This window comes from Heptranchias perlo, chromosome 41, assembly GCF_035084215.1.
Source record: "Heptranchias perlo isolate sHepPer1 chromosome 41, sHepPer1.hap1, whole genome shotgun sequence".
Classification (NCBI taxonomy): domain Eukaryota; kingdom Metazoa; phylum Chordata; class Chondrichthyes; order Hexanchiformes; family Hexanchidae; genus Heptranchias; species Heptranchias perlo.
Window position 1 is genome coordinate 2,520,777 of NC_090365.1, and position 27,920 is coordinate 2,548,696.

Below are 27,920 nucleotides of genomic sequence, written 5' to 3' on the forward strand. Positions count from 1 at the left end.
GTCTCACTGAGTACAGTGGGGTATATAGAGGGTCTCACTGGGTACAGTGGGATATATAGAGGGTCTCACTGAGTACAGTGGGATATATAGAGGGTCTCACTGAGTACAGTGGGATATATAGAGGGTCTCACTGAGTACAGTGGGATATATAGAGGGTCTCACTGAGTACAGTGGGATATATAGAGGGTCTCACTGAGTACGGTGGGATATATAGAGGGTCTCACTGAGTACAGTGGGATATATAGAGGGTCTCACTGAGTACAGTGGGGTATATAGAGGGTATTACTGGGTACGGTGGGATATATAGAGGGTCTCACTGAGTACAGTGGGATATATAGAGGGTCTCACTGGGTACAGTGGGATATATAGAGGGTCTCACTGAGTACAGTGGGATATATAGAGGGTCTCACTGGGTACAGTGGGATATATAGAGGGTCTCACTGAGTACGGTGGGATATATAGAGGGTCTCACTGGGTACAGTGGGATATATAGAGGGTCTCACTGGGTACAGTGGGATATATAGAGGGTCTCACTGAGTACGGTGGGATATATAGAGGGTCTCACTGGGTACAGTGGGATATATAGAGGGTATTACTGGGTACAGTGGGATATATAGAGGGTATTACTGGGTACGGTGGGATATATAGAGGGTCTCACTGAGTACAGTGGGATATATAGAGGGTCTCACTGGGTACAGTGGGATATATAGAGGGTCTCACTGAGTACAGTGGGATATATAGAGGGTATTACTGAGTACAGTGGGATATATAGAGGGTCTCACTGAGTACAGTGGGATATATAGAGGGTCTCACTGAGTACAGTGGGATATATAGAGGGTCTCACTGAGTACAGTGGGATATATAGAGGGTCTCACTGGGTACAGTGGGATATATAGAGGGTCTCACTGAGTACGGTGGGATATATAGAGGGTCTCACTGGGTACAGTGGGATATATAGAGGGTCTCACTGGGTACAGTGGGATATATAGAGGGTCTCACTGAGTACGGTGGGATATATAGAGGGTCTCACTGGGTACAGTGGGATATATAGAGGGTCTCACTGGGTACAGTGGGATATATAGAGGGTATTACTGGGTACGGTGGGATATATAGAGGGTCTCACTGAGTACAGTGGGATATATAGAGGGTCTCACTGGGTACAGTGGGATATATAGAGGGTCTCACTGAGTACAGTGGGATATATAGAGGGTATTACTGAGTACAGTGGGATATATAGAGGGTCTCACTGAGTACAGTGGGATATATAGAGGGTCTCACTGAGTACAGTGGGATATATAGAGGGTCTCACTGAGTACGGTGGGATATATAGAGGGTATTACTGGGTACGGTGGGATATATAGAGGGTCTCACTGAGTACAGTGGGATATATAGAGGGTCTCACTGGGTACAGTGGGATATATAGAGGGTCTCACTGGGTACAGTGGGATATATAGAGGGTCTCACTGAGTACAGTGGGATATATAGAGGGTATTACTGGGTACGGTGGGATATATAGAGGGTCTCACTGAGTACAGTGGGATATATAGAGGGTCTCACTGAGTACAGTGGGATATATAGAGGGTATTACTGGGTACGGTGGGATATATAGAGGGTCTCACTGAGTACAGTGGGATATATAGAGGGTCTCACTGAGTACAGTGGGATATATAGAGGGTCTCACTGGGTACAGTGGGATATATAGAGGGTCTCACTGAGTACAGTGGGATATATAGAGGGTCTCACTGAGTACGGTGGGATATATAGAGGGTCTCACTGAGTACAGTGGGATATATAGAGGGTCTCACTGAGTACGGTGGGATATATAGAGGGTCTCACTGAGTACAGTGGGATATATAGAGGGTCTCACTGAGTACAGTGGGATATATAGAGGGTCTCACTGAGTACAGTGGGATATATAGAGGGTCTCACTGAGTACAGTGGGATATATAGAGGGTCTCACTGAGTACAGTGGGATATATAGAGGGTATTACTGGGTACGGTGGGATATATAGAGGGTCTCACTGGGTACAGTGGGATATATAGAGGGTCTCACTGGGTACAATGGGATATATAGAGGGTCTCACTGAGTACAGTGGGATATATAGAGGGTCTCACTGGGTACAGTGGGATATTTTGAGGGTCTCAGTGAGTACGGTGGGATATATAGAGGGTCTCACTGGGATTCAGTGATATCTATAGGGGAATATAAAGCAAAATGTACAGTAGGGAGTGGACTATAGGAAAATGGAGCTCAGGTGGCTTATTTTAATAAAAGGAAAGACTTTCATTTATATAGCGCCTTTCATGACCTCAGGATGTCACAAAGCACTTTTACATCCAATTAAGTACTTTTGGAGCGTAGTCACTGTTGTTATGTGGGCATTTGCAGCAGCCATTTTGCGCACAGCAAGATCCCACGAACAGCAATGAGATAAATGAAGAGATTATCTGTTTTTTTGGTGATGTTGGTTGAGAGATTAATATTGGCCCCAGGACACTGGGGAGAACTCCCCTGCTCTTCTTCGAAATAGTGGCCATGAGGTATTTTACATCCAGAGAGTAGACGGGGCCTCGTTCATTGTTCATTAAAGGGGGATGAATGAGGGGGTGATCCGTTCCAACACTGAGACTTCACTCCTTTACTCCCCCTTTAAAATCTCGAGACCCCTGTATCCAACAGCCACTTCCTCCACATTACAACAGTGACTATATTTTAAAAATACCTCAAACACTTTTTCACACAAGGGGCAGTAGAAATCTGGAAGCCTCTCTCCCCCAAAAGGCTGTGGATGCTGGGGGTCAACTGGAAATTTCAAGACTGAGATACATTCTTGTTAGAAAGATAGAAAAGATTTGCGCACAGCAAGATCCCACAAACAGCAATGTGATAACAACCAGATCATCTGTTTTTTTTGTGATGTTGGTTGAGGGATAAATATTGTCCAGGACACCGGGGAGAACTCCCCTGCTCTTCTTTGAAATATGGCCATGGGATCGTTTACATCCACTTGAGAGGGCAGACAAGGCCTCGGTTTAACGTCTCATCCGAAAGACGGCGCCTCCAACAATGCAGCATTCCCTCAGTGCTGCACCGGGAGCATCAGCCTGGATTATGTGCTCGGGTCCCTGGAGTGGGATTGGAACCTCAAGCGTCTGACTCAGAGGCAGGAATGCTGCCCACTGAGGCACAGCTGACACCTTCCACAAACTTGGAATAGATTTTTTTCTCCTGAAAGGTACTCACCCCACACAAGGAAATCCAGGACGTGTTTCTCGCCTATTAAAGCCGAACTACCCAGCTCCTCGAACACGCAAACTAAAACATCCAGTAGCTCCTCGACACCAATTAACCTCCCCGTAACGATCAGCCATTCCAGCTCTCTCAGTCGGACTTCTGCTGACATGGTCGTCTTAAAGTCACTCAACTTTCAAAAAAAAAATTAATAAAATAAATTAGTATTTTCCCCCCAGTTTTTAAATTGGACATACTTTTTTTTGACCCATCCTGTCTGACAATGTTGTCTCTTTTTTTCTCTTTCTTTCTCTCTCTCTCTTAGTCTTTCTCTCTTTTAATCTCTGTCTTACTTTCTTTCTCTCTCTTTCTCTCTTACTTGTACTCTTTCTCTCTTTCTCTTACTTTCTCTCTATTACTCTCACTGCTACTCTTTCTCTCTCTTACTTTCTCTCTCTCTCTTACTCTCTTACTTTTATTCTTTCTCGCTCTCTTACTCTTTCTCATTCTCTTACTTTCTCTCTCTTACTCTTTCTCATTCTCTTACTTTCTCTCTCTTACTCTTTCTCTCTCTTACTTTCTCTCTCTCTTACTCTCTTACTTTTACTCTTTCTCTCCCTTACTTTCTCTCTCTCTTACTCTTTCTCATTCTCTTACTTTCTCTCTCTTACTCTTTCTCTCTCTTACTTTCTCTCTCTCTTACTCTTTCTCATTCTCTTACTTTCTTTCTCTCTCTCTTTCTCTCCTTGATCCTCTTGCTTTGTCCTCTGCTACAGGGTGACCAACTGGTTGCCTGTTTTAAACTCCCACAAACCTTGTGAGCATGCCTCTTAAAGCAAGAATTACCATTGTACACTTAATATTTCACGCCATGTAATTAAAAAAAAATTACATGCCTTAATGAAAGGAAGCATTTTTTTGTGATAATATTTAGTGTTTGTTGTGGGGACGGACGTCAGTGCTGGACATTGGAATTTAATTTTCCCGCTTATTGCACCAATGCCAGTATGAAGCAGTTGCAGGCCAACAACAACATGGGTTAGATACAGAGTAAAGCTCCCTCTACACTGTCCCATCAAACACTCCCAGGGCAGGTACAGCACAGGTTAGATACAGAGTAAAGCTCCCTCTACACTGTCCCATCAAACACTCCCAGGGCGGGTACAGCACGGGTTAAATACAGAGTAAAGCTCCCTCTACACTGTCCCATCAAACACTCCCAGGGCAGGTACAGCACAGGTTAGATACAGAGTAAAGCTCCCTCTACACTGTCCCATCAAACACTCCCAGGGCGGGTACAGGGTTAGATACAGAGTAAAGCTCCCTCTACACTGTCCCATCAAACACTCCCAGGGCAGGTACAGCACGGGTTGGATACAGAGTAAAGCTCCCTCTACACTGTCCCATCAAACACTCCCAGGGCAGGTACAGCACGGGTTAGATACAGAGTAAAGCTCCCTCTACACTGTCCCAGGAGATCTTCCACTGCTTCCCTGTGTTGGGATTGGTGTGTGGAGTAAATTTGAGAGAAACTGACTTGTGCGAAGAAGGAAGAATTATTTTCTGTTGGGAGTCCGAGGTGAAGGACCAAGGTCCATGGTGCAGGACACCAGCGAGGTTGAAAAGAAGTAGGGGAGCAGGCAAGATAAATCAGGAAATAAGGGCTAGTTACATCAAGGTTGAGTTTTGAAAGCTTGTAGATTGTGGAAGGGAAGGGGCTGAGGGTGTTGCAGAGTTCCACAGATTTAAGACCCTGGGAAAGAATGAGTAGAAGTCGGAAGCATTGAGATGGATCTTGATTTCAACTCAGTGACGATGCAGAGAGAAGGAAGAGCATTAAAATTAAACTATGAAGAAACAACGGAAAATCTTTGCCATAAGCCGGCTGCTTCGTGATTATATTGGAATGGAGTACGGTGGGTGAGCAACGTAGGACATTAAGGTACAAACAGGCTGTATCTCAGAGTGTGGTACACACGTATCTGTCAGTTGTACACAGACCCACATCAAGAAAGGGGTGACCAGTGAGACATAGCATCAGGAGGAGGCCATTCAGCCCCTCGAGCCTCTTCCGCCAATCAATTAGATCATGGCTGATCTGTACCTCAATTCCATTTAACCGCCTTTATAAATCTCTGGTCTTCACTTGAGAAGAGGGGAGAAACCTGGTTAGGAGATTGGTTAGGCGGTAGAAGACAGAGAGTAAGGATAATGGGAATGTACTCGAATTGGAAGGCAGTGACCAGTGGTGTCCCACAAGGATCTGTGCTGGGGCCTCAGCTATTCACTATATTTATTAATGACTTAGATAACACAATAGGGAGCCAGATATCCAAGTTTGCCGATGACACAGAGATTGGTGGCATCGTAAGTAGTGTGGACGGGAGCATAAAATTACAGAGACATTGATAGATTAAGAGAGTGGGCAAAACTGTGGCACATGGATTTCAAAGCAGGTAAGTGTGAGGTCATCCATTTTGGACCAAAAAAGATCGATCCGAGTATTTTTTAAATGGTGAAAAGCTCGGAACAGTGCAGGTCCAAAGAGATTTAGGGGTCCATGTACACAGATCACTGAAATGTAGTGGTCAGGTACAAAAAATAATGAAAAAGGCTAATGGAATGTTAGCCTTTATAACTAGAGGGCTAGAATATAAAGGGGAGGAAGTTTTGCTACAGCTGTACAAAGCCCTGGATGGACCACATCTGGAGTATTGTGTACAGTTCTGGGCACCGCACCTTAGAAAGGATATACTGGCCTTGGAAGGAGCGCAGCCCAGATTCACCAGAATGGTGAAGGGCTCCAAGGGTTAAATTATGAGGGGAGATTATATAAATCAGGCTTGTATTCCCTGGAATATAGAAGGTTGAGGGGTGATTTGATTGAGGTTTTTAGGATTTTGAAAGGAATTGATAAGGTAGATAGAGAGAAACTTTTTCCACTGGTGGGAGAGTCTAGGACAAGGGGACATAACCTTAAAATCAGAGCCAGGCCATTCAGGAGAGAAGTTAGGAAACACTTCTTCACACAAAGGATGGCAGGAGTGTGGAACTCTCTCCCACAAAAAGCAGTAGATGCTAACTCAGTTAATAATTTTAAATCTGAGATCAATAGATTTTTGCTAGCCAAGGGTATTAAGGGAGATGGAGCCAAGAGTAAATGGAGTTAGGATACAGATCAGCCATGATCTCATTGAATGGCGGAACAGGCTCGATGGGCTGAATGGCCTCCTCCTGTTCCTATGTTCCTAAATTGGAATGAAAAGAATACTGTGTGGGTCACACTTTGTTTTACGTCCAATAAATGCATTAGGGCAACCTGTGCAATAACTGCAACAGCAACTCAGATTTCGATAGGTCTCCTGGTGTACAGAGTCTCTAGGCAGTGAACAATGAGTGGACATCGAACTGGAGGGAGAAAGAGAAGGGGTGCGGAGAAGGACAGGGGTGGGGGAGGATCACAGATGAAAGAATGGGTCTTTAGGAAGCTTTTGAAAGCAGAGAGGGTGATGACAAGGTGAAGGAAAGAAAGAACTCGCATTTATATAGAGCCTTTCACGACCTCAGGACGTCCCAAAACGCTTTACAGCCAGTGAAGTACTTTTTGAAGTATGGTCACTGTTGTCATGTTGGAAACGCAGCAACCAATTTGCGCACAGCAAGATCCCACAAACAGCAATGTGATAATGGCCAGATAATCTGATTTAGTGATGTTAGTTAAGGGGTAAATATTGGCCAGGACACCCGGCCACTGTATAAAAGCCCGCTTTTCTTATGGTTTAGAGGGCCACACGGTGCTAGCAACATTTTAGGAACATCAATCCAATCAGCCACGAGCCATCTTTCCAATATCAAGGCTGCAGTTATTTGGCATCTCTGACAGGAGACACTACCATCTCCCACGATGCTTTTTTACAGTGTGCATGCACGGTGACCTCAACCTGAAGGCCTACACACTGCTGAAGCCTGCACCTTGAGTTCAGTCAGACCTTGGCATTCACAGGCCTACTTGTAAAATGTAACTGTCCCACTGCCATGGTGAGACTCTTTGTTACGTCTGGTGGGTTTTTAACTGGTTAACAAGGGCCCTTTATGGGAACTCTCTCGGGTTCCAATCCTTGTATTTAAATCGCTTTCGATGAGGTCCTGTTTTAACTTGAGAAATTGGACATTAATTCCAACTGAAAAAGTATTGATTCCTGTGGGGGCTTTTTGCATCCTGTTGATGCCAGTCCCCTAAGCTCCACCCCATCCCAAGCCAGACTCTAAAAGTTGGCACTCTATGCCTGTACCAGTTTGCCCATCTGTTGTCAGCCATTGCCAGGCCGCTCAACTATATAGGATCTACCAAACCGTCCTTCCTTCTGATGAAGACACTGTGCTTGCGCACTCAAATATTTGGTTTAAATAATTTCTAAAATATAAATTGCTTTGTCTATCTTTACCTTTTTTCCCATTTCTGGTAAGTCTGTGGCAAAGTCTTAATTCCTTTAAGGATTATCTGTGACGCTAGCCCCAGTTGTTAGCTCTGTACGGTCATAGTCCCTACATTAATCGAAGGAGGCATTAATCCTATTGAAGCATAAAACAGAATCTGCAGCCGAGAGACATCTAGCACAAGTCTCCCATCATCAGGGGAGAGGGACACAGAGAGACAGACAGAGACAGAGATAGAGAGAGACAGAGACAGAGCGATAAAGACAGACAGACAGATGCAGAGATAGCAAGAGACAGACAGAGACAGAGATAGAGACAGTCAGAGAGAGAGAGACAGTCAGAGATAGAGATAAAGACAGAGAGACAGACAGACCGATAGAGAGAGACAGACAGAGAGACAGATAGATACAGAGATCGAGAGAGACAGACAGAGAGACAGACAGATACAGTGATAGAGACAGACACACAGTTAGAGAGAGACAGAGACAGTCAGATAGGCACAGAGGTAGAGAGAGATATAGTGACAGTGGCAGCAACAAGACAGACAAGAGACAGAAAAATACAGTCCCACACAAAGAAACAGAGTTAGAGACCGAGACAGAGAGACAGATTCGTACACAGTCAGAGAGATATAGAGACAGGGAAATGGAAAAACACACAGAGAAAGGCACAGAGACAGGGATATAGAGAAAGAAAGTAGCAGAGTGACACAAAAGGCAGAGACACACAGAACAGAACGTAAAGCGACAGCAAGGGACTGGCAGAAAGAGACAGGACAAGAGAGAGGGAACGTCAGACCGAGGGAAAGGAACAGGATGGAACACAAAGTTATAGAGAGCCAGGAAGAGTGAAAGTGAAGGAGAGAGCTCGAGATTGAGAGAAACTGTGCAGATGTAACCTGCTAATAGAGCTGCATTTCAACTTAGCTGCCACTCGATAAAGGTCCTGTGCTTTATTTCTGTAGGAGCAAAGTGTTTTAATTCCCTTCAGGTTGTTAACCTAAGAAGGGATTGTTCCTTGCTGCGCTGAGAATCCCTGGTACTGAGTAATCTGCGGCTCTGCTGTTGATTTGGTTCCCCAGAGCCTGACGGACTCAATTCCCAGAAGCAGAAGGAGAGAAGAGAGACGAGTTGGACACAAAGTGGAACCAGAGCCTGGCACCTGTGAGGAGGACATGGAGTGAGGTAAGTCATTCCGCCTTCGAAAGCTGCTCCGTGCCTCAGCGCTGATCTGTAATCCATTTTCTGACAGACAAACTCTTGCAATCTTCCATTTGCTCGGTTCATTTAATGTCTGCATACAGTGTACTCCGTCCATTCTCTAATCTTTATTTCACTCTTTTTGTTATTCTTATTCCCCTCTTCTGCCGGTGATTAACTTGTTCCTTTCCCTTTTAGATTTTCCTCCACATCTCTTTCTTCCTAATTCTCCCTCTTTTTTTTCCTCTTTCTGACCAATTTTTATTATCTGTCACTTTCTGTTTTGCTCCTTCACTCCCTCTTTCTCTCAATTTCCGTTTTCATCTCCCTTTCCGTTTTCCCCTTTCTCAAACAACTTCTCCCTCCCTCTACTTTGTTTTTTTAATTTCAGTCTCTCTGTGGCCAAATTGACAGAGGGGACGCAGTCACTAAAAGTAGCCTCGAGGTGGCTTGTGCCCCGGTCTGGGCGGGTTTCCTGTCTGTATTCAGCCAGGAATAATTTAGAGGCAGTTTGAACCATCCCAGGAGGCCTGGGGTATCATTGTCTTCTCCATGGCCTCGCCCCCACCCCTCCGCCTTTGTAACCTCCTCCAGCCCTACAGCCCTCCGAGATCTCTGCCCTCCTCCAATTCTGGCCTCTTCTGCATCCCCGATTTCCATCGCTCCACCATTGGCGGCCGTGCCTTCAGCTGCCTGGGCCCTAAGCTCTGGAATTCCCTCCCTAAACCTCTCCCCCTCTCTCTCCTCCTTTAAGACGCTCCTTAAAACCTGCCTCTTTGACTAAGCTTTTGGTCACCTGTCCTAATATCTCCTTATGTGTCTCAATGTCAAATTTTATTTGATAATCGCTCCTGTGAAGCACCTTGGGATGTTTTACTTTGTTCAAGGCATTGTATAAATGCAAGTTGTTGTTGTTTTTCTTATATGTTCCTATTTTATTTTCGACTGTTTAAATTTTATTAAATCAGGATTCTTTGAATGTGAATATCCACTTGAAGTCTTATTTTAGTAACAGCTGGCCCCATCCCTTCAGCTTCATCCCCACATGGTTCTCCTCTCCTCTCCTGAAGGCACTGACTCACTCTGGGGAACAGTTCTATGGATATTGGGGCCCTCTGGTACTCACCCAAACAACGGTTCTTCAAATATAACCATAGGAAGCCATTCCACTATGTGAGGCATCACAAATGGGCCCAATCCGGAGTCCAATAGATCAAACTCCTTCCCATTCATTCCCAGTGTCTAGGATTCCAATAGATCAAACCCCTCCCCATTCACTCCCAGCAAAAGCAGTGGATGCTGAGTCGATAAACTCCTTTACAAAGGCCCTGAATACATATCTGATGGTGGTGGGACTGGTAGATATAGGGATAGGTTCAGACTGAGATGATCAATTACTCCTGCAGACCCTCAAGCTGTTGGACTGGGGGAGAGGGGATGTTGTCTGGAGACTGGGTTGAATAATAGTCATGTGCGTGGATGAATATTCTGGGTTTTGCTGGATAATCAGAGAGTGTTGATGCAGAACTTTCCCTGAGGAGGTTAATTAAATGAGGTGGATTCCCTGGGAGAGCAGATTGTACAAGTCGGAAGAAGGAGTGGATTTGATGGGCTGATTGTACTTTTCCCGTTCTTCAACTTCCTTGTGTTATTATTAGATAGAATTCCTAATCTGCAGTTCTGGACACTTTTGAAGTTGAAGTTAAGCAGAATCGGGGAGTTTTACTCGACTGTATCTGACCTGGGAGTGCTTGGTGCTGACACTGGGGTTTGAAACGTCCTATTCCCCAGTGGTAACATCTCCCAACTCGATGGGCACAAAAAAATCTTTAAAGACAAGTAAGCCAACAGTGGTACTAGCATTGTACGTCTTTTTTTTATTATCCATTCTTGGGATGTGGGAATCGCTGGCATGGTCGGAATTTATTGCCCATCCCTAGTTGCCCTGGGAAGGTGGTGGTGAGCCGCCTTCTTGAAACACTGGTGGCGTTTTTCCGATACGACTGAGGGGCTTGCTGGGCCCACTTCAGGGGGCAGTTAAGAATCAATGTTGGCGTGGGGCTGGAGTCACATATAGGTCCAGACCGGGTGAGGACGGCAGGTTTCCTTCCCTAAACCAGCTTCTTATTTCCAGATTGTTTTATACTGAATTCAAATTTTCAGACTGCCATGGTGGGGTTTGAACTCACGCTCTCTGGACTACACGTCCAGGCCTCTGGTTTATTACTCCAGTAATTGTTAGGTGGCAGGCAGGAGAGAATGGGGAGGTGGAGGGGGTGTGATCAACGCCAGGCACAAGACCCACACCATTTGAATAAGGAACGTTGAGACACATTGTTGAAGTTCAGAGGAGTTTTTTTCAGCTCTCTTTGTTTTCAGAAGGACACGTTTTCCATCGGGCCGAGAATCAGCCATGGAGAGAGCCAGTTTAAAAGAGAATGAGCAGCAACTCCTCATCCAGGTAAGTGCAAATGGACACCTTCCTTTACATGTCATAGTCTCTCTCCCGACTTGTCCTTCCCTGCCAGCACCAACCAGCAAACCATGAATCATCAATTATCTGTCCAGTTGACACGATGATCCATGGTTTGCTGGTTGGTGCTGGCGAGGAAGGGCAAGTAGGGAGTGCTACACTGTCGGAGGTGCCGTCTTTCAGATGAGACGTTAAACCGAGGCCCCGTCTGCCCTCTCAGGTGGACGTAAAAGATCCCACGGCCACTATTTCGAAGAAGAGCAGGGGAGTTCTCCCCGGTGTCCTGGGCCAATATTTATCCCTCAACCAACGTCACTAAAACAGATTATCTGGTCATTTATCTCATTGATGCTTGTGGGATCTTGCTGTGCGAAAAACTGGCTGCCTCGTTTCCTACATTACAACAGTGACTACACTTCAAAAGTAATTACTTGGTTGTAAAGCACTTTGGGGCTTCCTGAGGTTGTGAAAGGCGCTATATAAATGCAAGTTCTTTCTTTCTTTCCTTGGTCGCCCTGGACTGTGCACCACCTGTAATGTAGGCCCAGACAGCCTGCGACCTTCAGTAGCTGTTTACAATTGCCGTACATGACTCTTTACAGCAGCACAAAGAGACGGATGTTCACTTGAGCTGAGTCTCCCACGGAGGCACGAGCATTGCCTTACTTATTTTACAGGATCAGAAAATCTGTCTCCTTCCCCCCCTCCCTAGCCCAAGGGTCCATGGGCAATTGTAGTGCCCCTCCTCCCCATCACCCCTCACCATCTTCCCCAACTGAGATGAACTAATTCAGCTTGGACGAGGGGACGTATCTAGGTCCTTCACAGAAATAACTAAAAGCTAGTGGACAGGTACAAAAAATAGTTTAATAGACGATTGGAATGTTGGCTTTTAATCAAAGGGGGCTGGAATACAAAGGGGAGGAAGTCATGTTACAGTGACACAGAGCTCTGGTTAGACCCCATCCGGAGATACTGCGTTCAGTTCTGGGCCCCGCAACTCAGGAAGGATATATTGGCCTTGGAGGGGGTGCAGCGCAGATTCACCAGAATGATCCCGGGGCTAAAAGGGTTAAATTACGAGGACAGGTTGCATAAACGAGGCTTGTATTCCCTCGAGTGTAGAAGATTAAGGGGTGATCTAATTGAGGTGTTTAAGATGATTAAAGGATTTGATAGGGTGGATAGAGAGAAACTATTTCCTCTGGTGGGGGGAGTCCAGAACAAGGGGGCATAACCTTAAAATTAGAGCCGGGCCGTTCAGGGGTGATGTCAGGAAGCACTTCATCACACAAAGGGGAGTGGAAATCTGGAACTCTCTCCCCCGACAGGTTATGGATACTGCAGGTCAATTGGAGCTTTGAAGACTGAGAGCGACAGATTTCTGTTGGGTATGGGGTAGCAGGGGATATGAGGCTGGGGGTCAGTAGGAAATTTCAAAACTGAGATCGATAGGTAAGGGTATTAAGGGTTACGGAACCAAGGTAGATAGAGATAAGACACAGATCAGCCATGATCTAATTGACTGGCTCGAGGGCTGAATGGCCTATGTTTACAAAGTCCCCCTATGTGCAGCCATGTAACAAGACCTCCCTTTAAGTACAGACACCTTATCCTTGTCTGTGGAATTATGGAAGCTACAACACATATAGTTACAGTGACACTAATAGGTGCTTACAGGGATTTCATTTTTGGCAGTTGCCGTTGTCAATGACATTAATCACATGCCGGAATCTGATTGTTAGCGATAGCCAACAATGACTAAAAGCAGACGACAGTTATTTATATCGAGATTAAAATAACCCCCCGGGGCTGTGGTGATACGTTTCAGCGAAAATATTGAGGCTAAATCTGGTCAGAGGAAAGTGCATGAAAAGCCTCTGGTTTTCTGGACTGCATCAATTGTGTTGTCTTTCGGGAATTAGGAACAGGAGGAGGCCATTCAGCCCCTCGAGCCTGTTCCGCCATTCAATTAGATCATGGCTGATCTGTATCTTAACTCCATCTACCCGCCTTGGTTCCGTGACCCTTAATCCCCTCACCCAACAAAAATCTATCAATCTCAGTTTTGAAATTTTCAATTGACCCCCGGCCTCAACAGCTTTTTAGGGAAGTTCCCAGATTTCCACTCCCCTTTGTGTGAAGAAATGCTTCCTGACATCACCCCTGAACGGCCTGGCTCTAATTTTAAGGTTCTGCCCCCTTGTTCTGCACTCCCCCCACCAGAGGAAATAGTTTCTCTCTATCTACCCTATCAAATCCTTTCATCACCTTAAACACTTCCATCACTTAACCCCTTAATCTTCTATATTTATTTAAAGGGGGAACTGACTGTGCTGCGTTAGTTGATTTTAACTCAGGTGGCAGTGGGAATGGGGCAACGAGACTTAGCAGCCTTGGGCCCAGGGAAGGGGTGAAGAACTCAGCCAGGGATCTCGCTCCTGATCATTGTCCAGTGACTCTGGCTGGAAAGTACCTGTGTGTGGAAACCAGGTGACAACAGGATCAGGCTTGGGTGCAATGTCCTCTCATAGCCCCAACACGTGCTGTCCAAGCTCACACTTGAGTACAGTGTCGGCAGTGGTTCAGCGGGCAGCGCCCTCGCCGCTGAGTCAGAAAGTTGTGGGTTCAAACCCCACTCCAGAGACTTGAGCACAAAATCTAGGCACACTCTCCCAGTGCCAGTACCGAGGGAGTGCTGCACTGTCGGAGGTGCCGTCTTTGCATGGGACAGGCTGGATGGACCAGTGGGTCATTGTAGAACAAGGCAAACCTATCCTTAATTTGGCAACAACTTACACTAGATTTTCACCTCACTCCAGGAGCCCACAGGTTGGCTGGTGGGAGAAATGGTTATCTTGGGTTCAGTTGGAGGTTAAGGGTGAGGCTGAGGTAAATTGTTGGTGCAGAGTAGAGTAAGCTTTTACTCTATAGCTAACTAAATCGTGCTTCAGTGGGAGATGCTCGATACCAATGCCTGGGTGTTCGAAATGGGAACGTGCTGATATCCCTTGGCAACTACAAGAATTGCTAAAAACTTAAAACCCAAGCTTCATGATATCTAAGCACTACCTCTTCACTTATCTCATCTTGTCTCCTGCTCTTTTCAATCCTGATCTTCAGTGAGGTGGGATAAGGAGACATTTTTTTTTTACGCAGCGAGTTGTTTTGATCTGGAATGCGCTGCCTGAAAGGGCGGTGGAAGCAGATTCAATAATAACTTTCAAAAGGGAATTGGATAAATACTTGAAGGGAAAAAAAAATTGCTGGGCTATGGGGAAAGGGATTGGGACTAATTGGACAGCTCTTTCAAAGAGCCAGCACAGGCACGATGGGCCAAATGGCCTCCTTCTATGCTGTATCATTCTATGAGGCTCTCTGTAGATAATAGCTGTGATCTGAGGCTGCCTTCTTCCTTCCTATTCCCCTCTCCCGTTCCCTCCCCCACACAGATCTTTCCAGACCCCTTGGAGAGTGCTGATGACTGTTGCAGGGCGATTATGGGTCGTCTGCCTTCGATTGTTGTGGAGCCAACGGACACCAATGAGGTTGAGAGCGGAGAGTTGCGTTGGCCCCCAGAAGACTTCAGGTCCTTGGAAGACTTCTTCGAGTCGAGCTGTGCGACAGACAGTCTTCAGGATGACAATCCAGAACCCAATGAGACCATGCCACTAGGTAAAAATCCTTGGTCTTCTTAATTCTAGATGAGAGAGACAGACAGACTGACCACGAGAATCCTCCATGGTGATGTAACCAGAATCACCAAACTGGCAACTTTCAATCAATGGGGCCCACTGTGATAGTGGCACTTGTGTGGTGATGAGCTATCAGCCTCTTTTTCTCCTCCTGTCCATTGTTTCTTCCTTGCACTGCTCGTTTTAAAGGTGGTGACTCACTGTAGGGTACAGGTCCATACGGACATAGAAAATTGACGGGCAGGGAAAGGCCAGGTGGCCCATCAAGCTGCCCTACACACCATGGTGGCCGGAGCATCGTAACTAAATGGCAGAGCGATGAAAATCGGGGATGCGCAAGAGGCCAGAATTGGAGGAGCGCAGAGATCTCGGAGGGTTGTGGGGCTGGAGGAGGTTACAGAGATAGGGAGGGGGCGAGGGCCATGGAGGGTTTTGAAAACAAGGATGAGAATTTTAAAATCGAGGCGTTGCCGGACTGGGAGCCAATCTAGGCGAGCACAGGGGTTCTGTTAAGTATCTTATATACCTCGATAAAGCTTTCCCGTCTGAGATGTCCCTTCTCCAGGTTGAACAGCTGTAGCAACACCTGGAGCACTGTTGCTATGACAACACAATTATAACTTTCTCATCATTTTGTGGTTCTTCCCCAGGGGAGACAGAGGCCAAAGAGAAAACAGCTGAGCCAAACAGCAATGACGCACATGAAGCCATGACCTTACCCTGTGATAACCAAGCAGAAGCAAGGCGCGACTGAACACACAGGGAGGAATCTTGAATCATTTATCGTCTCCAATTACTGAACTAAACTGGCTGCAGTGGCTCTGGAATTCAAGGGGTCAAAGGCCAACATCAATGTCTTGAATCCTCTCCCCATCAAAAAAAAAAGATTCTGATGACTGGGTTGAAGAATTATTTTCCCCACCCTAACCTTCCTGCATTGAGTATCCGGCTGGGTTCAGTTGGTAGCACTCTTGCGTCTGAGTTACACGGTCATCGGTTCAAGCCCCACTCCTGGCCTTGAGCACCTGGTCCAGGCTGAGGCGGTAGCGCACTGAGGGAGTGCTGCACTGTCGGAAGATGCAAAGCTAAACCTAAGCCCCATCTACCTGTTCGGGTGGATGTTAAAAATCTCCTTGGCACAATCTGAAGAAGAACAGGAAGTTCCCCTGGTGACCTGGCCTACATTTCTCCCTCAACCAACACCAAAAAAAAAACAGATTAACCAATCATATGCTCACTACTATTTGCGGGACCCAACTGTGTCCAAAATGGCTTCCGTGTTCACCTCTATAACAACAGTAATTGTAATTCATTGTATGAAAAGAGTTTTTGGTTGTCTTGAGGGATGTGATCGGCCACGTTATAAATGCAAGTGTTCTCTTTACTCTTCATCCATTCATTTCTTTCTCTAGCCAGCTCGACCCTTCTTACCAACGGTTGCCATGGTATAGTTGTTGGGGGTGGCTTTATTTGGGAGCATGTCCAATTTTATTCAGAGAGAACATTGCTGGCTCACAGGCAAAAACGATGGCTGGTTAAAACAGGGGCTGTTGAGTCAAGGTTACCAGAAGGACAAGCATTCACTACAGTTGTACGGGTGGAAATAGCAGAGCTGCCGACAGCTTCTGTGAGGAAACACATGAAAAGTTTCAGATTACTAAACTATAAACCTATCTATGTGCTTCCATATATATATATATATATATATACACCTAATCAGCACTAGCAAAATGAACTGAATTGTGTAAAATTCCAATAGAACAAATCCCATCCTATTCACTCCTTGTATAGAATTCCAATGGACCAAACTCTTCCCGTTCACTCCCATTGTATAGAATCCCAATGGGCCAAACCCCTTCCCGTTCACTCCCATTGTATAGAATCCCAATGGGCCAAACCCCTTCCCGTTCACTCCCATTGTATAGAATCCCAATGGGCCAAACTCTTCCCGTTCACTCCCATTGTATAGAATCCCAATGGGCCAAACCCCTTCCCGTTCACTCCCATTGTATAGAATCCCAATGGGCCAAACCCCTTCCCGATCACTCCCATTCTATAGAATGCCAATGGGCCAAACCCCTTCCTGGTCACTCCTGTTCTATAGAATCCCAATGGGCTAAACCCCTTCCTGTTCACTCCCATTCTATAGAATCCCAATGGGCGAAACCCCTTCCTGTTCACTCCCATTCTATAGAATTCCAATGGGCCAAACCCCTTCCCGTTCACTCCCATTCTATAGAACTCTGATTAACTATGAGCAGATATCAGCTGGTATCAAACGCGATTATTTCTCTATTCCTGGTCCTCAGGCCACCTCTCGGTCAACAAACTCAGAGACTACAGCTTTCAGAATCCCAGCTGATTCCAGCAACACGAGGCGGAGTTAACTGATGTGCATCTACCTTATTGTAGAGGATTAAGAAAACAAACAAGGGCCATCCCAGAGACTCTCCACAGATTCGTCATGACCGCAGAGCATTTCCTTTCTGTCACATTCTGCTCAAGGAGCTGTAACGCTAACTTAAAACGAGCACAGTGAGTTAGCACACATTCCGCCTGGGACCTGAACCCAGCCCAGAGTGATGGGATGAAAGTTTCCTCTGCTATTTAACCATGAGGGTCAAATCTAGGGCTGCCTCAATCTTGTTCCAACACAAAACAGCCCATAATTTGGCACCAGTAGTCTCACTCTTGGAAGCTAGAAGGAAGGCTGGCATTGGAAATAAGAATATTCTGACACAGTAGGTGGTTCCCTTAGATTGAGGCGATGGATTAGCAGAACGCAGAAAACAGTTAAAAGGTTCTCCCAGATCAGGTGCTCCCAGATCAAGGCTCCCATTCTTGATGGCTCCCAGTCATCAGTGTGAGGACATCAAACAACGATAGGATCGGGCTTGGCTGTAATGCCCTTCATGGTGTGTACATTTGTAATAAATTTGTATAATAAGTCAAAAAACACTTCATTTTCATAAAAGCTAGCTGCCACCTGAATAGAAAAGCTTGGGGGTAAAATTGGGCCTCATCCACCCGTTTTGCATGCCGGAACATTGGCCCATTTTCCGGGCGCAAAACGGGTGCAAAGAGGTCCAATTTCGGGGGCCAACCTCTGACACCCGAATAGTGTCTGACGCCATATTGGTTCGAGCGCTATAGAGGCATCCCTGGCGGCCGCCTAAAACAGGCCTTATATTGATTATGCTAATAAGGGGCTTAACGCCTGTTTTAGGACCGAAACCAGTAACTGGTTTACCTTGAACACAGCAGGTGTAGGGATTGCCAGCTCTACCGGGTCCTTAAAGGGACGGCTGCAGGCCGCCACCAAAAAGGTAAATTTGTAAAAGAAAAACTACCGACCTGAATGTGGAGTCGGGGGGAGCGGGAGTGGCCTCTCCCGGCTACACATTAATAACTGTGGACTTGCTGCTGACCACAGCTCGCCACCCCCCTCCCCCCATCCCTCCTGATTGCCTCTCGGCCCCCCCCCCACCCCGGACTCACTAAGGGTCTCCAGCCAGCTGATCAGGCTGCCTTTGGGCGCAGCGACAAATTAATAAACAAACGAGGCCGGCTGACCAATTGGGCAGGGTCCCACGATGCACCCGGATCGCACCCCACTTCAGGAGCAATTCAAAATTCAAGGTCCATTTGATTCTGGTCGGACTAAGCACTTTTGAGACCGTCCGTAACACACACACAACACACAAAACACACACAAAATACACACAACACTCTCACACACAAACACACACACAAAACACACACAACACACACACAACACACAACACACACAACACACACACACAACACACACACAACACACACACAACACACACAACACACACAACACACACAACACACACACACAACACACACACAACACACAACACACAAAACACACAAAACACACACAACACACAACACACACACAACACACACAACACACAACACACACACACAACACACAAAACACACAAAACACACACAAAACACACACAACACACAAAACACACAAAAAACACACACAACACACACACAACACACACAACACACAAAACACACACAAAACACACACAACACACACACAACACACACACAAAACACACACAAAACACACACACAACACACACAACACACAAAACACACAAAACACACACACAAAACACACAAAACACACACACAACACACACAACACACACACAAAACACACACACAACACACACACAACACACACACAACACACAACACACAAAACACACACAAAACACACACACAACACACAAAACACACAACACTCTCACACACAAAACACACAAAACACACACAACACACACACACGCACAACACACACACATACACACAACACACGCACAACACACACACATACACACAACACACGCAAACACACACACACACAACACATACACCTACAACACAAACACAACACATACACACACTGCGATATTACTGAGTGTAGGCCCTCAGTGATAGGGACACTGTTGTGAAACAGTTTGGGCGATGTTTGCTCCTATTCTATTTCCAAGGCACTTCTTAAATTGTGAGTGTTTCTCAATATAACCCATAATTATTCTGCTTGCATGGAATAGCATTGCCATAGCAACCTGGGCCTGTTCAACAAGGCACTTGTTAAATTCCCTGAATGTTAATCAAGTTTCAGGATCAAAGGAGTGGATTCTGTTCAATTTAATACCAAACCCTTTCACCACTTGACTTAAAATTCCTCTTTTTTTTGGTTGGACAGAGGAGCGCGGAGCTGGGAGATTTAAGGGACAAGGACTTTCAGGTATCAAGGCCACAGGCTGCGGAGTATTACAATCTCATTCCATTTACATCTTCAGAAGAAGTGGCTGCAGGTTTGTTTGGAGCTGAATGGGATTCATTCGTTCTTCGCCACTTTTAACCCCCTCAATGTCATAATTGTGGCTTTTGAAAGCGTGGCATTCGAAGTGGTCAGAAGATGCTCGATGGGGGATGAGCTTCTTAGATTAGGAGCCGTCTCTTGAGGTCATTCACCCATCATCCCTCGACCAACTTCACTAAAAAATAGCTGGTCATTATCATATTGCTGTTTGTGGGATCTTGCTGTGCCCAAATTGGCTGCCATGTTTCCTACATTACAACAGTGACTACACTTCAAAAGTACTTCATTGGCTGTAAAGTGTTTTGGGATGTCCTGAGGTTGTGACGTGGTGAGACCAGGCAGTCTCAACCCAATGCCCAGTGCTGGACCCACAGCACTAACTCGCTCCTATCTCTGTGCTAATTGCTGCTCGGACACACCACAGGGAGGACTTCATGGGCACCACAGAGCTGATGGGGAGGGTCACGGTTTTTTACTCTTGGTCCTGATCCATATCACGTGCGAGAGTGGGATTGGGGCTCGGCTGTGATACCCCCATGTCCGAATAGCCCGCTGGCACTCGCAGATGAAGAGCGGCCCCTCGGTCATAATGGGCACCCATGGAAGTGTCAGCATGTTCGGGGGGGGGGGGAATGGGGCAGAAATCGCTCCCGAAATAACGGAGGAGCTCGACAGCGCTCTCCGTCATCAGTGGCGAATTGAAGGAGCAATTTCCGACGTTTGCACGTGTGCAGTAAAACGCGGAAATCCCGAACTCGCTCCTACTGGTTCGCCGGTGATATGACAGCTTCAAGTTAAAGGGCCGTCGCATGCTGCAATCAGTGAAATCATTGAAAAAGCGCCAACTTGCTCATCCGCCCAGCTGGAAAGTAATTAATTAAGCCACCAAACAAGTACTCTTAAAAATACAGGTCTAAGTTTTAACAGTCTTAATGAGTGCCAAACAACTGAAAATTAACTTTTAAAAACATGGAGTCTCATATTAATTCTTATTTTAATAGTTTCGGTCATTAAAAAGATTTTTTTAAATAAAATTTAAAAAAAATTATTTACTTTTCCCTTTAATTATTTCTTTGGCTTTTTGTTAAAAAAGATTACATTTTTTACTTACAATGACATTGAGAATACTGACTTTGAATGAATGAAGTCTGCTTACCTGTTTGAGCAATGCAGCCTGAATCTGTGGGTGGGACTTCTCTTCCTGACAGATATTGTGGGTGGGTGTCGTCTCCTCTCACACACTTTTCCAGCCGTGCGGCAACTCACGCTGCTCAGGGGCTGGGGCGATAGTGTGCAATTTTTTTTTAAGGTTCAAATTCAAGCAATTCGTCGCCACAGAGCCCGCAGTAAGTAATTCCGTTAATTTAATTCGCAGGAGTGGCGGTGATCCAATGCCTCGCTGCTTGCAGCAATCTCTGGCCCCATAACTTTTTAAAGAAACAGAGCCAACAATTAGAGATGATGACGGTCGCTGCCCACCAGGAGGAGCTCCCTCCTCGAAGATTTCACATAAGAGTTTTAAGGTGTTTAGAGTTTAAACTGATTTGTGAATTTATGTGAGATTTTACACTAAGAATAAATTGAAACAACACCTAAAAAGGGTTTGCGTGCAGTCCAGATGAGTGGGATAAAGTTCTGCTGCCTTTGATGGGCGATGGGACGACAGCACTGTCCTCTCACCTCTGGGACCTGAGTTGGACTCGAGCCGAGGAGATTAAAGTCTCCTCTCCGACAACTGCCAAATGGATCTCCCTGAGGGACCATCACAACGATTATTATTCAGAGACGGAAAGCAGTCCTCTCCCTCCCTGATAGTTGCGCAGAGAGCACTGACACAACGTAAACTATCAGTCAGGGTTAGGAACATAGGGACAGCAGGAGGCCATTCAGCCCCTCGAACCTACTCCGCCATTCAATTAGATCATGACGAATCTGTACCTGAACTCCCTTCACCCACCTTTGCTTCATATCCCCTGTTACCCCTCACCCAACAGAAATCTGTCGCTCTCAGTCTTCAAAGCTCCAACTGACCCGCAGTATCCATAACCTGTCGGGGGAGAGAGCTCCAGATTCCCACTCCCCTTTGTGTGAAGAAGTGCTTCCTGACATCACCCCTGAACAGCCTGGCTCTAATTTTAAGGTTCTGCCCCCTTGTTCTGGACTCCCCCCACCAGAGGAAATAGTTTCTCTCTATCTACCCTATCAAATCCTTTAATCATCTCAAACACCTCAAGTTATTATCTTAATGGCGAGAAACTGGAAAGTACTGCAGTACAAAGGGATCTGGGGGTCCTAGTGCAAGAAAATCAAAAAGTTAGTATGCAGGTGCAGCAGGTGATCAAGAAAGCCAACGGAATGTTGGCTTTTATTGCTAGGGGGATAGAATATAAAAACAGGGAGGTATTGCTGCAGTTATATAAGGTATTGGTGAGACCGCACCTGGAATACTGCATACAGTTTTGGTGTCCAGACTTAAGAAAAGACATACTTGCTCTCGAGGCAGTACAAAGAAGGTTCACTCAGTTAATCCCGGGGATGAGGGGGCGGACATATGAGGAGAGGTTGAGTAGATTGGGACTCTACTCATTGGAGTTCAGAAGAATGAGAGGCGATCTTATTGAAACATATAAGATTGTGAAGGGGCTTGATCGGGTGGATGCGGTAAGGATGTTCCCAAGGATGGGTGAAACCAGAACTAGGGGGCATAATCTTAGAATAAGGGGCTGCTCTTTCAAAACTGAGATGAGGAGAAACTTCTTCACTCAGAGGGTAGTAGGGCTGTGGAATTTGCTGCCCCAGGAAGCTGTGGAAGCTACATCATTAAATAAATTTAAAACAGAAATAGACAGTTTCCTAGAAGTAAAGGGAATTAGGGGTTACGGGGAGCGGGCAGGAAATTGGACATGAATTTAGATTTGAGGTTAGGATCAGATCAGCCATGATCTTATTGAATGGCGGAGCAGGCTCGAGGGGCCGATTGGCCTACTCCTGCTCCTATTTCTTATGTTCTTATGTTCTTAATTAGATCATCCCTCAATCTTCTATACTCGAGGGAATACAAGCAAAGTTTATGCAGCCTGTCCTCGTAATTTAACCCTCTAAGCCCCGGTATCATTCTGGTGAATCTGCGCTGCACTCTCTCCAAGGCCAGTATATTGTTCCTGAGGTGCGGTGCCCAAGCAGACTGAAGTTGTAAATTTAAAATTAAAATAGGGATTCTTCGACAGCACCTCCCAAACCCGCGACCTCTACCACCTAGAAGGACAAGAGCAGCAGGCACATGGGAACAACACCACCTGCACGTTCCCCTCCAAGTCACACACCGTCCCGACTTGGAAATATATCACCGTTCCTTCATCGTCGCTGGGTCAAAATCCTGGAACTCCCTTCCTAACAGCACTGTGGGAGAACCGTCACCACACGGACTGCAGCGGTTCAAGAAGGCGGCTCACCACCACCTTCTCAAGGGCAATTAGGGATGGGCAATAAATGCCGGCCTCGCCAGCGACGCCCACATCCTGAGAATGAATTTTTTTTTAAATTAAGAGAAATGAAAGAAGATAAAGGTTAGCAGAAGAACTAAAAAAAAACAGAAGAATTAAGAGAGAAATAAAGAGCAGAAGAGAAAGAATTGTGTGGAGAGCAGCACAATGAAAGAAGTGGCTCTTTGGCAGCAGATGCCAAGGACGTAAAGTGCTTTAAAGAGCCACAAACACAATTGTGTGTTTACTTGGCATTTGGAATTTGTCCAAACATATACAAACCGTCTTAAAGACAGATCACTGGGGAGGTTCCATGTGGGAAACTCCACCGCTTGCTCCCAGGCTTCAGTCCCCACCGTCCCACACGCCAGGACACAAGCTGATAACTTCTGCAGCAACTCGCAAGGAACTTTTTTTTAAAAAGTTTTTTTCTCTCTCTCTCTGCACTCTCCGAAACAGGTAAAGAAAATCCTTCTCAGTTTTTTGTTTTCCCCGCGATTGGAGTTTCTCTCTTTCTGGATGCGTTCTATATGATTCTGAATTTAAAGGGGAGGTTCCTCAGCCTCCGAGTCCAGGACCGATCGATTAGATATTTTATATCGGGTTAATGTTTATGGTTTTTGTTGAAGGCAGCTGGGATCTCTCATTATTGCGGATGGTGCCATGTCCCTTGTTTTCTTTTCCATATATAATATGTCTTTGATATTTAAAACTTCACCTCGCTTAAATTATATTTATTTACTTCCTCTTTTATGTTTCCCTTTTTATTTTACTCTCGGTTTCTTTCCTTTTTTCTTTCTGTCGCTCACTCTGAACTCCCTGAACTCATTCCTTTTCTCTTTCCCCCGTTTGCTTCTCTGTAAATTTCTCTCCCTTTCTGTTTCTCCCCACGCTTTCTGCATGTTGCACTCTCTGTATATTTCACTCTCTCTCTGTATATTTCACTCTCTCTCTGTATATTTCACTCTCTCTCTGTATATTTCACTCTCTCTCTGTATATTTCACTCTCTCTGTATATTTCACTCTCTCTCTGTATATTTCACTCTCTCTCTGTATATTTCACTCTCTCTGTATATTTCACTCTCTCTCTGTATATTTCACTCTCTCTGTATATTTCACTCTGTATATTTCACTCTCCCTCTCTCTCTATGTTTCACTCTCCCTCTCTCTCTGTATGTTTCACTCTCCCCCTCTCTCTGTATGTTTCACTCTCCCCCTCTCTCTGTATGTTTCACTCTCCCCCTCTCTCTGTATGTTTCACTCTCCCCCTCTCTCTGTATGTTTCACTCTCCCCCTCGCTCTGTATGTTTCACTCTCCCCCTCTCTCTGTATATTTCACTCTCCCCCTCTCTCTATGTTTCACTCTCCCTCTCTCTCTATGTTTCACTCTCCCTCTCTCTCTGTATGTTTCACTCCCCCTCTCTCTGTATGTTTCACTCTCCCCGTCTCTCTGTATATTTCACTCTCCCCCTCTCTCTGTATATTTCACTCTCCCCCTCTCTCTGTATATTTCACTCTCCCTCTCTCTCTATGTTTCACTCTCCCCCTCTCTCTGTATATTTCACTCTCCCCCTCTCTCTGTATATTTCACTCTCCCCCTCTCTCTGTATATTTCACTCTCCCCCTCTCTCTGTATGTTTCACTCTCCCCCTCTCTCTGTATATTTCACTCTCCCCCTCTCTCTGTATATTTCACTCTCCCCCTCTCTCTGTATATTTCACTCTCCCCCTCTCTCTGTATATTTCACTCTCCCCCTCTCTCTGTATATTTCACTCTCCCCCTCTCTCTGTATATTTCACTCTCCCCCTCTCTCTATGTTTCACTCTCCTTCTCTCTCTATATTTCACTCTCCCTCTCTCTCTGTATGTTTCACTCTCCCCGTCTCTCTGTATATTTCACTCTCCCCCTCTCTGTATATTTCACTCTCCCCCTCTCTCTATGTTTCACTCTCCCTCTCTCTCTGTATATTTCACTCTCCCTCTCTCTCTGTATATTTCACTCTCCCCCTCTCTCTGTATATTTCACTCTCCCCCTCTCTCTGTATATTTCACTCTCCCCCTCTCTCTGTATATTTCACTCTCCCCCTCTCTCTATGTTTCACTCTCCTTCTCTCTCTATGTTTCACTCTCCCTCTCTCTCTGTATGTTTCACTCTCCCTCTCTCTCTCTATATTTCACTCTCCCTCTCTCTCTGTATATTTCACTCTCCCCCTCTCTCTGTATATTTCACTCTCCCCCTCTCTCTGTATATTTCACTCTCCCCCTCTCTCTGTATATTTCACTCTCCCCCTCTCTCTATGTTTCACTCTCCTTCTCTCTCTATGTTTCACTCTCCCTCTCTCTCTGTATGTTTCACTCCCCCTCTCTCTGTATGTTTCACTCTCCCCGTCTCTCTGTATATTTCACTCTCCCCCTCTCTCTGTATGTTTCACTCTCCCTCTCTCTCTGTATGTTTCACTCTCCCCCTCTCTCTCTATGTTTCACTCTCCCTCTCTCTCTGTATGTTTCACTCCCCCTCTCTCTGTATGTTTCACTCTCCCCGTCTCTCTGTATATTTCACTCTCCCCCTCTCTCTGTATATTTCACTCTCCCTCTCTCTCTATGTTTCACTCTCCCTCTCTCTCTGTATGTTTCACTCCCCCTCTCTCTGTATGTTTCACTCTCCCTCTCTCTCTGTATGTTTCACTCTCCCTCTCTCTCTGTATGTTTCACTCTCCCCCTCTCTCTGTATGTTTCACTCTCCCTCTCTCTCTGTATGTTTCACTCTCCCTCTCTCTCTGTATGTTTCACTCTCCCTCTCTCTCTGTATGTTTCACTCTCCCTCTCTCTCTGTATATTTTGCTCTCACTTTCTGTATATTTCACTCTCTCTCTCTATGTTTCACTTTCGCTCTCTGTATGTTTCTCTCTCTCTGTATGTTTCACTCTCCCTCTCTCTGTATGTTTTCTCTCTCTGCTTCTCTCTCTCTCTGTATGTTTCTCTCTCTCTGTATGTTTCTCTCTCTGTATATTTCACTCTCCCTCTCTCTGTATATTTCACTCTCCCTCTCTCTGTATGTTTCTCTCTCTGCTTCTCTCTCTCACTGTATGTTTTTCTCTCTCTAACTGTTCTTTCCCTCTCTATCTCTTCATGTTTCTCCTGTCTGTTTCTCTCCTGCTCTCTCTGTATGTTTTGCTCTCTCTCTCTCTGTATGTTTTGCTCTCTCTCTCTCTGTATGTTTTGCTCTCTCTCTCTGAATGTTTTGCTCTCTCTCTCTCTGTATGTTTTGCTCTCTCTCTCTCTGTATGTTTTGCTCTCTCTCTCTCTATGTTTTGCTCTCTCTCTCTCTGTATGTTTTGTTCTCTCTGTATGTTTCTCTGTCTATATTTTCTCTCTTTTTCTTTCCGTTTCTCCCTCTCTTTCTCTGTGTTTTCTCTCTCACTGTGTTTCTATGTTTCTCTCTATCTCCCAGTGTGTGTGTCTCTCTGTGTTTCTCTCTCTCTCTGCATGTTTCTCTCTCCCTTGCTTTCTCTGTATGTTTCTCTACATCATTCTCTGTATGTCTCTCTCTATGCTTGCCTCTCCCTCTCTGTATGTCTCTCACTCTGTATGTCTCTCTCTGTATCTCTATGTCTCTCTCTCTATGTCTCTCTCTGCATGTCTCCCTCTCTCTCTGTATATCTTCCACTCTCTTTATACGTCTTTCTCTGTATGTCTCTCTGTATGTCTCTCTCCCTCTGTATGTCTCCCTCTCTCTGTATGTCTCTCTGTATGTCTCCCTCTCTCTGTATGTCTCTCTGTATGTCTCCCTCTCTCTGTATGTCTCTCTGTATGCTTCCCTCTCTCTGTATGTCTCTCTGTATGTCTCCCTCTCTATCTCTTCATGTTTCTCTGTCTGTTTCTCTCCTGCTCTCTGTCTCCCTCTCTGTGTGTCTCTTTCTCTCCGTATGTTTCTCTTTGTATATCTCTGTATGCCTTTCTCTGCATATCTCGTTCTCTCTGTACATCTCTCTCTCTGTTTCTCTCTCTCTCTATATGTCTCTCTCTCTCTCTGTTTCTCTCTCTCTATGTCTCTCTCTCTCTGTATGTCTCTCTCTGTTTTTCTCTCTCTCTCTGTTTCTCTCTCTCTCTCTGTTTCTCTCTCTCTGTATGTCTCTCCCTCTCTCTGTTTCTCTCTATCCCTCTCTCTGTTTCTCTCTTTCTCTATATGTCTCTCTATCTGTTTCTCTCTCTTTGTATGTCTCTCTCTCTCTCTCTGTGTTTCTTTCTATATGTCTCTCTCTCTCTCTCTCTCTCTCTGTATGTCTCTCTCTCTCTGTTTCTCTCTCTCTCTATATATATATATATATATATATGTCTCTCTCTCTCTGTTTCTCTCTCTCTCTATGTCTCTCTCTCTGTATGTCTCTCTCTGTTTCTCTCTCTCTCTCTCTGTTTCTCTCTCTCTCTGTTTCTCTCTCTCTCTGTTTCTCTCTCTCTCTGTTTCTCTCTCTCTCTGTTTCTCTCTCTCTGTATGTCTCTCTCGCTCTCTGTCTCTCTCTCTGT

At 45.5% G+C, this 27,920-nt stretch overlaps 3 protein-coding genes and 1 long non-coding RNA gene across 5 annotated transcripts in view; 2 read left to right on the top strand and 2 right to left on the bottom strand.

The window, feature by feature from the left end:
- Positions 1-3,582, bottom strand: part of LOC137305922 (myotonin-protein kinase-like) — a 37,434-nt gene extending 33,852 nt beyond the window's left edge. Inside the window, exon 1 of the mRNA XM_067974867.1 lies at positions 3,245-3,582. Coding sequence (XP_067830968.1) covers positions 3,245-3,404 — 160 coding nt within the window. The 5' untranslated portion in view covers positions 3,405-3,582. The remainder of the gene's footprint in view (positions 1-3,244) is intronic.
- Positions 3,583-8,354: 4,772 nt separating this feature from the next.
- Positions 8,355-16,404, top strand: LOC137305925 (protein LBH-like). 2 transcript variants are annotated; one of them, XM_067974870.1, is made up of 4 exons: positions 8,355-8,853; positions 11,248-11,329; positions 14,794-15,016; positions 15,687-16,404. In XM_067974870.1, the coding sequence occupies exons 2-4, from the start codon at positions 11,282-11,284 to the stop codon at positions 15,788-15,790; spliced, it is 375 nt and encodes a 124-aa protein (XP_067830971.1). In that variant the 5' UTR covers positions 8,355-8,853; positions 11,248-11,281; the 3' UTR covers positions 15,791-16,404. The 2 variants fall into 2 exon arrangements, with proteins under 2 accessions (XP_067830971.1, XP_067830972.1); XM_067974871.1 differs by lacking the exon at positions 8,355-8,853 and having other exon boundaries at positions 11,182-11,329.
- Positions 13,656-23,922, bottom strand: LOC137305926 (uncharacterized). Its single transcript, XR_010958786.1, has 3 exons — positions 23,680-23,922; positions 21,072-21,342; positions 13,656-16,661 (listed from the first exon to the last, which is right to left on the bottom strand). It is a non-coding gene; the product is annotated as an uncharacterized lncRNA (long non-coding RNA).
- The window catches only part of LOC137305924 (exocyst complex component 3-like), a 45,443-nt gene continuing 41,203 nt past the window's right edge, over positions 23,681-27,920 (top strand). The window contains exon 1 of the mRNA XM_067974868.1: positions 23,681-23,856. The gene's annotated coding sequence lies outside the window, so the exon portion shown is untranslated. The remainder of the gene's footprint in view (positions 23,857-27,920) is intronic.